Source organism: Alosa pseudoharengus, unplaced genomic scaffold (assembly GCF_046254945.1).
Source record: "Alosa pseudoharengus isolate Yale_2024_CS ecotype anadromous, Long Island Sound unplaced genomic scaffold, YU_APseudo_1.1 YU_APseudo_1.1_scf_11, whole genome shotgun sequence".
Lineage (NCBI taxonomy): Eukaryota > Metazoa > Chordata > Actinopteri > Clupeiformes > Clupeidae > Alosa > Alosa pseudoharengus.
The window spans coordinates 26,578,905-26,591,685 of NW_027468576.1; the positions used below are offsets into that span (position 1 = coordinate 26,578,905).

A 12,781-nucleotide genomic window follows, 5' to 3' on the forward strand; every position below is an offset into this window, starting at 1 on the left:
GCAACGTGCGTGTAAAATCATTGCGAGGTATGTACAAACAGGCCGCAATGATGTAAAAGCGCAAACTGCCTGTCGCGGGAGCTGAAAGTGGCAGATTGCGTTTTTAATGTCATGCATATGCATTCATGGGAGGATCCAGGGGAAAGTGGGAGTTTAGCGTAAAAAGATGGGAGGGGAAGAGTAAAGAGCGCCTAATTATGTATTCCGCTGTACAAAGACTGCTCCTGAAAGCGCAAGTCTATTCTGCGCCTAAATAGGCCTACTTCCGCCTTGGTAAAGCAGGTGTTAATCCAAATTGCAGTTCAATGCGTCAATAAGAGAACCTTTCAAAGACAACAGAATCACTATTTAGATGACCAGTTTTGTAAGTCTTTGTACTATCAAAAGCAACATTAACTTTTGTTGGCCTTTCGAATGTCTTACTTTTACTTTCACGTCATTCACTTAAACTTTCCTACTTGCTAGATTTGACCAATCTTCCATAGCCTACGTGCTAGTATTTTGAGTAGAACTACTGATCTTCATTATCTTCTTATCATGTATGGTATTATTTCATGATGCTAAACGTTTGATTCTTTTTAATGTTGTCATCAGTTAACTTCATTCAACTGCGCTTGTAGTTGTGGACGTTCATAAATTGCGTTTATGGGCGGAGAAAGGCAGAGAAAAACGCAGTTTACACTAAGGATTGAACGATTGATAAATACGAGGGAAACTTGGGTCTGACAGCGTTCGCAATGTGCGGTTTGTCTATGACGCTGATAACGCTACGTTCGCAAATGTACGTACATCTGGCCCTAAGTCTTTTCATACTAAAAACAATACCAAATAGAATTTTTGACCTTATCATAAGATTAATAACACTTGGTTAGATTTCATTTTTTGCAGTGTAAAGCATGAGAGAAGTTCCTGTCTGGGGCCCATAGTAAGGTGCAGCCCTATTATGGCCCTGTCTATGCACCCATGGAAAGATTTAATGACATACACTATCCCAAAATGTCATGCATTTCATAAATGTAAGATAACAATATTTGTATTTATTCTATTTTATTTCTATTGATCTATTTCTATTTAATCCAGAAGGTGTCATTGAGATATATCTCTTCGTTCAGAAAGTCCTGGTTAAGATGGGCAGCAAATGAGATTAAAAAAAAAGTTTAATGATTTAGTCATCACTGGTGGAATCAATTGTATCAAATTTTCAAAGCAAAGCCGTTTTCTGGATAGTTTATTCCAACAGACAAATCGTTTTGTCTTACAAATTACAAATCTTATACATAAGACAGATGTTATATGAGAGATGATAATTGAGTATATACATAACCACAGCCTCTGTTGACATGCAGTTGCTGATATAGCTAAAATTTGCCAGGTTAAACTTGACTCGCTGACAAAGCTTTTTTTAAATGTAGCTTTAAATGAATTTCAATCAATGAATTAGCTCGCCAAGATACTTCAACTTTAAGACCAACTGCTATAAGAACACCTAGCTCTGTAAGTGTTGTTTTGACTTGCTAAAAACAAATGGACACATTTATGCTGTAACATGTTGCATTACATTTGTTAAATGACCTGCATCTTGATCTGCACTGCTACTATGTATGAAGATGACTGTGTCATCTGCATACGTAAATGTTGGAATTGGGGCAGACAGTTGGCAGAATGTTGACATAGAGTGTAAATAAGAGTGGACCAAATATGGATCCCTGTGGGACACCTGTGGACATGCAAATGCTGCACTCTAACAAACTGCGACCATTTTTTTTTAATATATGGCTCAATCCAAATAATGGCATCTGGAAATTAAAATGAGATAATTTAGATAAAAGGAATCTGGGCCTTCTTTAAGTCTAAAAAAATGTTCCAACAACCCCTCCTTGATCTAAATCAGTGGTCTCCAAACTATGGCCCGCGGGCCGAATACGGCCCGCCAATTCATTTTGGGTGGCCTCTCAAAACATATCCGTGGTATATAGCATCTGGCCCGCACAGGAGTACGACATCGTCAAACTATAACCTCCGTAATTTCCCCATTCATTCTCTATGGCGAGTCTTAACAGTACACATGTAATACTCCTTTTGTCCACTGGTGGTTGTTTTGGTGCTGTTTCGCGTTTGCCATCGAAAACGGAATGAAATGTAGGCCTACCTGCAAACAATGTAAGAGGCCTATGCTGACTGCATCAGTACTCAGAGTATTCTAAAAGTTTATCAATTATTTGTTAATAACTAACTAACTTCTATTCAAGTCATATTTCTGGGACTTTCTGGGATAATTATTTCTATTTTTTATTTACACGTTCAAAGTTCTCATCAGGTGAGTGAAAGTTAGAATGGTGGTCATTTCAGATGTGTTTGCCAGCACTTCATAGAACTCTCATAGTTTGATAACTTTAAATTATTTGTAGGATATTGCTTGTTCACAACTTGAGCTATGTATGCAAAGAAGTCTTTTTATTAGTATTATTTCATTTGAGCTAAATTTTACACTGATATGGCATGGTGGCAACATAAACACAGCTAGCAATGGTATTAAATTGCAGTGATGATTAAATGTAATGGAATATTCAACTAAGGTAGACTGCTGTTGTTCACAGCACTAAGCTATTTATGGTTGATGTACTCCGAGTCTCTGGCCCTCTCTTAGAGCCAGGCATAGTGAGCTGGCCCTCGGAAGAAAAAGTTTGGGGACCACTGATCTAAATAATTGGCTGTCTAGTTAATCAGTTAACACAGCAGCCATATTGCAGTGGATTTGATCATTTGTCATACTTCTTTTTTATTCTATTATAATTTCATACTATACTATCACTGAAGGATTTTTACAGCCTGCCAAGAGAAAATGTTCAGATTCACAGCACAGCATACCTCTGGTAGGACATGAATAAAACAAAAAACATCAAAAAAATTTAAAATACCTAATTTTAAGAAATTCTACCTGACGTATCTACCGCACAAAACACTAAACATATTTAATTTATCTCTATGTGGGTTTCAAGGCTCATGCGTGATTAATCAGCTGTCAATTCTATAGATTACATGTAGAATACACAGAAGATTTAAGAAACTATGGTAGGAATTGGGGCATGCAATACACTCAGTATTTTTCCTGGATCTTGCAGTCTGCTGGGGCTCACGCCTCTCCCTTATAATTAACTCAGGCACTTGCACACTCACACATCTCTTGATCAGGATAAACTCTGGATTAGGTTGGTTATGACCATGCATACATTTCTAACCTTTTACATCTTAATCCTGTCTGTTTACCACTACAAGGAAATGTCCCTTTATGTAAATATAGTAATGAGTGATTGGCCTACTTATAGCCACCTTTAGAATTGATTGCAACATCATATTTACTTATGTGCACATCATCTGAATGCTGTTGTTGTTGCTCCAGTTTTTGAATATAGCCTACTGTATGACAAGGCATCAATTCTGCCTGAAAGTACGTACTGTATTCACAACCAAAAGCAAACTTAGAAAGGAAATTTAGTTTACAACAGAAAGCTCATTAAAAGCAGAAATTGTTTGTTTTTTTCATAAACATCTTACATTGTGTTACATCAGTACCATGAATTGCATGTTTATGCATCTCATCCTGTCCCTGTCAGATTTGTAGTTTGTCAGTTTTTATATTGTAAAGTCTGTGTTGTCAATTGCATCTTTACTTTGTTAAGTTTGTTTCAGATGATGAAGCATGTTACAACTGTAGCATCATTCCCTAAATAACACTCTTACAATTATGCAGATTATTTCCTACATAGACATACTGTATATTCAACCACAATATTAATGTGAGATGGCATTACCAGTGATGCCAGTAAGGCGTTACTTAGTAGCGCGTTACTTGCACACTGCACTGTTTGTAACAGTGACTTTAGCATTGCTCACGGCGGGTTAAATGATCACAAAAGACTTGTTGAGGTGAGTTTAACAAGTGTAATTTCATTTGCATATTACTCAGGCCTATACTAGATGGCTAGTTGCCAAGGCTACATGAAAAGGCCAAACTACCAAAATCTACATATTTTACTATCACCATTTCTATCAATAGGCCTTCCTACAGTATTTGGTGTACTGACTAGACATGAACAACCATCTGAATTTCAGTATCTAAGTAGGTTAGGTTGGGATGTCTGCTATACATTGTTGACATTACTGTTAAAATGCACTTCCAGTATAGTGAGTATTGGCAAAACCGGTTATCATTTTTATGTTGAGGCGGTGGGGGTGTTGTCGGCAGCTGCTGAAAGTAACTAATAAAGTAACTTGTAATCTAACTTAGTTACTTTTAAAATCAAGTAATCAGTAAAGTAACTAAGTTACTTTTTAAAGGAGTAATCAGTAATCAGATTACTTTTTCAAGGTAACTGTGGCAATACTGGGCATTACATGCATGAAGATTCATCCATGTTCTCAACTTTTCATTTGAGCTCTCCGTTATCACAAGCTGACAGTTGCCCAGCTGACAGCTTTTCACATTATTTTTTGTACAGGGCTTTCACTTTTGCTTGATTAATCTTTGGAGTAACTAAAGTCAGTATATCTACGATATCAGTCATCTAGGAGTTGTTAGATAATGCTGGACTACACATTGTACTGTTTTGTGTGTTGCTATTTTAAGAGATATGTGGGATTTCATGTGGGATTTCAGTGAGTTCATAGTCATTTATAGAATTCACCATAAAATCAAAAGAAATTAGGTTTAGATGAGCATGTGCTTAACAGCAAAGATGAATGTCACATGGCAACGAGAGTGATGTGCGAAGTGACAGATTACTGTATAAAGTACTTATGATCAAATAAACGGCCTTAGTAAATGGACTTGGACATAATCAGAGAGAGTGTAGCATGGGGTCAGTGAGTATATTTCCTCAGCACTCTTATGCCCTCCTCAAGGGGGCTCAGGTAAGGGTAAAGATTTGTGCTTATCTGACATCCGGACCTTATCCACGTCCAGTTTTGGGGTTCTTTTCTGCCTCCCAAAATGTCTGTCCTATTCATTCTGCTCATGTTGTGACTGTCCTGCAATCATCTGGCAGGCTTTTTCAATAGTGTTTCTTTCTCTTATACTCATTGCTGATCTTTTGTCCATGCTTTCATACACTTCAGTATATAGTGTTTATGCACTTACATTGGGACCAGCAAAATCTTCAAATTGAAACCATTAGGTTGGTAATGTTTGTAATGATGGCAGGTATTACTGTCATGGTTGTCTGCTATGTATTTACAATCCAATTACCTAAAAGCCTTCTTCATTATTATTGTTCATGGCAGTTCAGATTACAACAAGATGATGGGTAAAAATTAGAAATGTATCTCCCTGTCTGATGACCTATTATACTTTCATATTCATTGTCAAATGAAATATGAAACCCTTTTGACGGCCACTTATCTGGTGCATAAGATCAGTTTCTATGGCTGTACTATTACATTATGTTTGTTTTGAATCATGCGTTTTCATGTTTTTTAAATACATTTGTTTGAGGTGTTGCCCAGCCTCTTTTATCTCTACTGGCATCCTTCCAAAGGCACATTTATTTCAAGTAGCATCTCAATATTATAGACACAGACCACAGACATGCAGTAACTATTTTATTTTATTTTATTTGAACTAGTTTATTGTTTATTATTGTTTTCCCCCCTCTTTTTCATTGTTTATTTCATTAGGCTATTGATTGAATTGACATTGTTGTTTATTATTGCTATTCTTCTTATTATAGTCTGACCAACATCTTAATTTGTTTGCTGTTAAATTTAAGTATTATATTGTTTTGTATGTCGCTTTGGACAAAAGCGTAACCATAACCATAACCATAACTAGTGGATTTTTATTGTCATAGTGCTCTCTGGTGGGTGCACGTACACATTGCATGTTTAGAGGTCTGTTCTTGACATTGCAATCAGTGGCAGTGTTTCTTTATCACAATTACACATTTGTGTAGGAAGATAACCCAACTGTACTTAATATCTCTTACACAGTGATTAATTGTACAATAGACATGAACAAAATACAAATAAAACTAATGACACATTTGACACTTTATTCATCTGAAATTCAATGTTAATCTGAGGCACATAAAACATTTTAGGTGCTCATGCCTTGAGATGTTAGTGATTGAGTGAAACACTGCTAAACCTCTGTTGCCTCTGGTAAGCCAGTCTGTCCCTCAATTATTTGCTCTTCTTGGCTGTCGCTTTCTAGCAGGGACTGTTTACTTGCATACACACTGTACACTCCTCTGATCAGGAATATCAGGGAAATGACTCCAAAGTAGGTTGCATATATAAGGAACTGCAATGAGAGGGAAAAAAAAATCTTGTTTAAAGAAAATCTCAATACCTTGCTGCTGCAAGATGTATGGGACACTGGTGATATTATGATTCAATCACAACACGTGGTCTTTGAAATGGCAGGTCAGAGGTTCATTCATTCAGTAGGCATGCAGCCTACCTGGGTGGCCACAGTTAATTGAAGACTCTTGGTGTTCAGCACAACTGCCGTGAGAAGGGCCTGGAGAGCCATTGCTGCAAAGTTGTTGATACCAAGGACCAGCGCATAGTGTTCCTTACTCAGGGTTTTCGCTATCTGAAAACTGAGAGGCAGATAAATCATTTGTACACATTGCATTTACATGATTAAATTAAAATGAAACTACTAAATGTTATCTATTAACCCAATGATGCAGAACATAAAAACATGGTAGAAACATGTTTGTAAACATGCCATTTATTATAATACAACTAGCAAAACATGTATTGTAATACATTTGTTGTTACCATCAAGGAATTGGGCTATTTACATCTACAGTTTTGCAGGGTAGATGTTACAAGTTTAATCATTTGGTTAATGCCATCTAACTATTGCTAAAGATGTAGTCTATATTTGTAATATAGATTTGAGCTCAAAAACCAATTAAATGACACCCTTCTCTTGAAGCAACATGCTATTGGTTGGAATTGTTCATGGCTTAGGCTTTGAGCAAGCCACTATGTTTGTTTTACATTTTCAGAGCCAAGGCTGTATATGAACATATGAGGTTTTTGACACCACAACAGATAGCTGAAAAAAAAACATAAGGAGCAATTATCAGAATTTTACTAAATGTGTATTGGATTTGAATTGTGGACTGCACCTTTAAGGTAACAAAGCTTTGAAAAACTTTGAGGACCGGTATGGACATTTATTTCTTCCTTTCTGTATTTTAGTTTACTGATGAGCAAGCTCTACCTCACAAGCTCTACCTCATGCACTGGTGTGTTGTGGATGAAGCTCAGGGAGCATGAATGGCATTTCTTACACGCAGATGGTAATGAGTTGCATGTAGATAGACTTGAAGATGATGTAGCAGGCATAGCAAATCCATATGTTACTGGTGAGGTCCATGAGGTAGACAGAACCAGCACTGAGAGTGGAGAACACACCCAGGGCTAGCTCCCCCCACAGAGACCAGTTCAGGGTAGTGTGACCCACGGCCACAGATGCTGCCGCACCTACTCCCACACACATTAACAGAGATATGAGCAGCTATATACATGAACAGAGCAGAGTAATTACACACATTCTTCGTAATATACTATATATCTGTAGAACGGTGTTTCTTAAAGTGTGGTCCGGGGACCACTGGTGGTCCGCAAGCTATCCCTATGTGGTCCACGAGCAGACGTGGTAAAATATAATATAGATGAGTTGTTTGCAATATTGAACCAACTTGTATGTAAATCCAGACAGTTCTGCAACATTGCCTATGCAAGCTATGCCAGTTTAAATCATATGAATCCTCTGACACAATAAGCAAAGTGCAAAGACAATAAGCAAGGTAGTCCAGTGAGTAGGCCTATTGTGTAATATATTGTTTAAGTAGGTCTAATTTTTTTTAGCTAGGTGGTCTGTGAGTTTTTGTTTTTATCGGTTAAGCGGTCCTTGGTCTGAAAAAGTTTGAGAAACACTGCTGTAGAACAATGTCCCTAATCTGTATTTGCTTTCCTTAAATAAGAAATAGGTTTTCTTATAACATAATTTATTATTGATGAATAGTTGCATTCCTGAGGTGTTGGTACACTATTTCATTTGTTATACAAAATATGGATGACAGTTGTGGCAGAATGAAAAAGGTAGAGACAAGAAATACCAATCACTACCACTAGGAGTCACTCTATACTAGCTTTTATATTCTGCCACTTCTGGTGTCAGGCTGTGTTAAACATTTTTGTTTGGGATAGCAGTGATGAATTGCAAAGGTTATACATTCAGAATATCCTTGCCTGTCCCTGCCCCACAGGATGAAATATCAGTCCTTCTACAAAATGTGAAAACTGAGAGCAACACCCGTCTCCAACAAGACAAGGGCATTAAATTATCTCCAAACCTCTTGATGGTAATGGAATATAGTCAGCCGTCCCTGACAAAGATTATAGCTCATCACCCCGTGCCACCTCTTTGGATCAATACTAATTGCATATGGTAAGTCCTAATGACCACACACTGTATTAGGAATGTATTTCATCAATTCTGATAGGGAATCCTAATGTGAATTATCTCATTCACTGCCACCACTCTCCCATGCTAAAAATTGGGTCAGGTTATTGAGCTGCTAATATCTCTATGCTGCTCTTAATCTATGAAGAAGAAGGCAATAATGACATGAATTGAAACCGAATGAGTATGGCCACATTCCTGGTAATTATTCAAGACATGCCTTAATCCGTATTGGGCGTCAAGAGGTTGATTAATGGAACTGAGTTCACAATAAAAAAGAGAGTGGACATTGCTGGAGGCCATTAAAGCTCATATCATAGATTTCACTATTGACTCAATTAAAAGGGAACACTAGTTAAGTGCAAGGATGTCACTGTAGCCATCTCTCCACTGATGGAGCAGTGAGTTATCATACTGTACCTGACTGCATGCAGGTGAGTGCTCTTATACACTAGACTGAGATTGTGTTCCCAAGAGGCATTTTTGAGTTTGTTCCTCTTGGGAGAGTCGAAGAGAGTATTTACACTGAAGAAATTGCCGGCTTAATGAGAAATAACCCATGCTTTCAGCATACTAAAAATGGCTGGTGCGTTATTTGAATCACTGTGTGAAATTCTCAGTGGTAATTGAACCCTGGTCTTGATGTTGTTTTCTCACTCTCCAGGAAGGAGTGTTCAAACACACTCCACAGAGACTCAAGGTTGAACTGAGACAGTCATTTGGGTGTCAAAGTGTCAAAGCAACAGAAATGATATTTGAAAGGAAACAAGTTACTCCCTTTCCCCGTCTTTCTCTCTGCGGACTACACTTGAAAGTCTGTGAAGTGGAACTAAATGCTATATGAGAGGACTTTCAATTCTCAAGGTGGATTTTACTGCTTCAGCATTCAGTGAATTGAGTGGAAAATTTTAGTCTGCTGTAGGAGAGACAGTCACATCTGAGTAGAATACAGACTGTTGTGAGAGAGAGACTTGTGAAACTGTTGTGTTGAGATAGCGTGCATGTTATAGTTTTGCAACATACCTATATGGTTTTGTTGAATACTCAACTTGTTTTAAATATATTAGGGCTGTGATACAATCTCAGCATGCATTGTTTCTCTTATAACAGAAATACTTTCATCCAGTAGGCTTTTCAGCATTATTGCATATATGTTTATAGGAGGATATTTATCTTTTCCTACCAATGGCAATGTCTATAAGAGCTGGAAATACACCAATGTGCAATGCCATAATGCTTATTTCTAATGCTGTGTAGTCCAATGCTGTGCACCGGTTTAAAAGACACATTTTTGTGCCTGACCATTTTACATTTAAATTTACACAAACTAGAATGATGCATTAAAATGCATATATTTTGTTTGCTTTAGTGCTTGGTAGATGACATCACTGTGATGCTATGAAAAAGTAGCGCAATGGAGCTTCAGGAACTTCTGGCACCAAAGGGTTGTAAGGAATCGTGACACCCCACCCCCCGCCCAACACAAACACACACACATACACACAGACAGGGGGACTGTTTTGAATGCTTAGATGGAAGACTCCACATGATGCAATAGTTATTTTACCTGAAAGAGTCGCCACTGCATCAACACCACCGTTGTAAACTGTGAAGTTCTCCGGTTTCTTCAGGTTCCACAGAATCTGCACATACTCAGAGATCTGATAGTAGCCACACTTTCCCATCGCAAACCAAATGCAAAAGAACAAGAAGGCTACAGAGGAGTAGTGTTCTTTACAGTCCACCAGCATATGTCTCAGCCCTCTCCAAGTCCTTTGGAACCTTTTCCGCCATGCTGTTTGAGTGGGCAAATCTGTTTTTGATTCAGTTTCATCATGGAACTCCGTTAGCAAAACACCTCTTTGGGGCATGGGTAAAAACAAGGAGGTCAACAGTGCCCCACACAGGCAAGTGATTGTAATCACATTCAGGCAGAACAAGGACACTCTCCAAATGGACACCAGCAGCTGGCTAATCAGAGAGGCCATTGCGTAGCCGAGTAAAACCGCTGCCCTGGCATAGCTGGTCACGCGCTGGTAGTGCTCCTGCCCGACCATGCTGTAGATGTAGCAGAAGTAGCCCAGATCACATGCCATTGCCAGGCTGTACGCAAAGAGGGCGAGCTGTATAGACCAGAGGCCATGTCCAAAGGAGAACAGGAGCCAGCACACCAAATAGGCCAGCGCTTGCAAGACAACAATAGGTTTGTACCTCAACATGTCTGTCAGCAAAAACATGGGGATTAGGAGGAATAAACTGGAGTATGCCCATATTGGATAGATATCTCTTGAAATCTGGAGATGGAAAATACAGATTGTTTAATGATCACCAAGTATTTTCCCCCCAGTACAATCACTGTCATGTATTATGGTCACAATAGTTAATAGGTATCTTGTGATGTCACCCATACTCTGTGCTAAATAAATTCCTTTAGAGTCTACAAATAGAATTACAAACAATTGACAGACTGATGAACCATAGAACAAATGATGAAGAATGTACCTCAATTCTCACAGTATCCTGTGCTAGTGTAGCCTATTGCTTTAAGGGGTTGTACTGTACCTGCTGAACAGTAAAATTTTTCTGTGGTCCAGTGAGGAAGGGAACGAGGAAAGGCTCCGCTGGTCTCATCATGGAAAGAAATCCGTAGACACACAGGACTGCCGTCGGGTAGAGCCAGCCATCGCCCTGCCTCATGTTCCAACAGGCCATGGCCTCTGAAGTGCGTCTACCCCGGGAATGGTCTCAGCTGGCATGGGTTAGAACTCCCTTTCATTCCTGCCTGTTTGATCTGGGGCCGATATGCAGGCACAGATAAGCTCAAGGTGACCGGTCACCTGCTCTCATTGTTTGCCTTGCAAGTTTTTTTTTTTCTCCCCCCACCCCTGCCTTCTCCCCCTCCTCCTAAGGAGCTGGTGGGTTCTGAGTGCCCCATGAATTAAGATGACGAATGAGCTTCCGTGATCCCCATGAGTGCCCGGTAATGAATATATACCCATCTATCCTGCTGCCTACTCATAGCAAATATATCTCCAATTTAAAGGGGTGTTGCAGCGAGGCAAAGTTAAACAGGAGGACTGGGGGAGCCTCAGAAAGGCCAGAGACTTTGGTGAAATGCCACTTTGGATAAAGATCTTGATGAAAAATGACCAGAAGTTTGTTCTTTGCTGTGTTGCGATATTGGAGCTTTTATGGACACAGCTATTTTAAGATGAGGATATGGCTTGATAATGAGGAAATCTTATATTTTGAGAGTCGTAATAGTCAGCGGCTAGCCAAGCTTTATGGCCCATAAATTTCTGAAATAATAGCAATTAAATTATACATTTACAAGGCTTTTTTGTCATCTTTACGGAGTGGAACAGAAGTAAGAGTATAAAAAGGGTGGCATTGTTTATAGTGGATATTATTTGAGACTACATCTAATTATATAAATGACCCTAATTTGTATTTGCTGTATTTGCAAAAGTGGATGTTAAAACATCTACCAGGTGCATTACATGAATGCAGTCTTATGTGTGCCTTTATCATTTTAACAATCTAGAAATCTGGAGTCAGAGTTCAGTGCAGTCTCCAAATGCTTCTATTTTTTGTTCATTGTACACCTTCGGAGTGGGAAGGGATGAGAATAGACTCTCATGACGGCTGCCAAGGGAGCAGGGAGTGACAGATAACACCCTTGTTTTAACAGCTGTTGTGGGTAGAACTTAGTGCTAGAATGAAGAGGTGTGTGTATGTGTGTGGGGAGTGAGAGAGAGAGAGAGAGAGAGAGAGATGGGAGGAGGGAATCAAAATGGTCTTGGACGACTATTTCCAAGGTGTTGAAGAAATGACAGCTCCCCCTGTTGAAAAAAAAAGATTTTTTTGAGAGCGCTGACCTCGCACAAACAACCTGACACATCTGACTAAGGACCACCTCATTCCATGTCGATGATCTTGTTGCAGTTTCCTTCCACTACACGAAACGTGTTTACTGCAGCGTAAATGATTGTCAGATCATTTAGCCGCTACATGTTTAATTCCATTGTGCTTTGTGTAAGCAAAATTAAGCATTGATTAAGCTGCTCCCAGCAATATTAACCCACTGTCTTCATTTTAATCATGAGCTAGTGGGTAGACCACTGTGACCAACAGTGCTGGTGAAATGTGCAGGAGCTGTGGTGGTTGCATGCAGTTCACCCTGTGTGTGTTTGCCCCAGTGCCTCGGGTCAGGCTCCTAGAGACAGTCCTCCGGCGATGGCTCACACTCCCGACACTAACAGGCTCAGGAGGCAGGGAGCTGTCACCGTGCCATGTGCG

General features: G+C 39.2%; 1 protein-coding gene across 1 annotated transcript; it reads right to left on the reverse strand.

Annotated features, from left to right (window-relative positions):
- Positions 1-6,136: 6,136 nt before the first annotated feature.
- LOC143113316 (thiamine transporter 2-like) lies at positions 6,137-11,194 on the reverse strand. The gene is made up of 5 exons (XM_076275416.1): positions 11,045-11,194; positions 10,050-10,776; positions 7,305-7,497; positions 6,458-6,599; positions 6,137-6,298 (listed from the first exon to the last, which is right to left on the reverse strand). Exons 1-5 carry the CDS (start codon positions 11,192-11,194, stop codon positions 6,137-6,139), a joined length of 1,374 nt encoding a protein of 457 aa, XP_076131531.1.
- Positions 11,195-12,781: the final 1,587 nt, after the last annotated feature.

Bases quoted from the DNA above. Each gene is read 5' to 3' on its own strand.
- LOC143113316 (XM_076275416.1), bottom strand. From the start codon at position 11,194: ATGGCCTGTTGGAACATGAGGCAGGGCGATGGCTGGCTCTACCCGACG. The intron at 6,600-7,304 runs GTAAGAAATGCC...TCTGCCTCTCAG, and splicing joins CAACTCATTACCATCTGCGT to TTTTCAGATAGCGAAAACCC. The intron at 6,299-6,457 runs GTAGGCTGCATG...CTCTCATTGCAG, and splicing joins AATTAACTGTGGCCACCCAG to TTCCTTATATATGCAACCTA.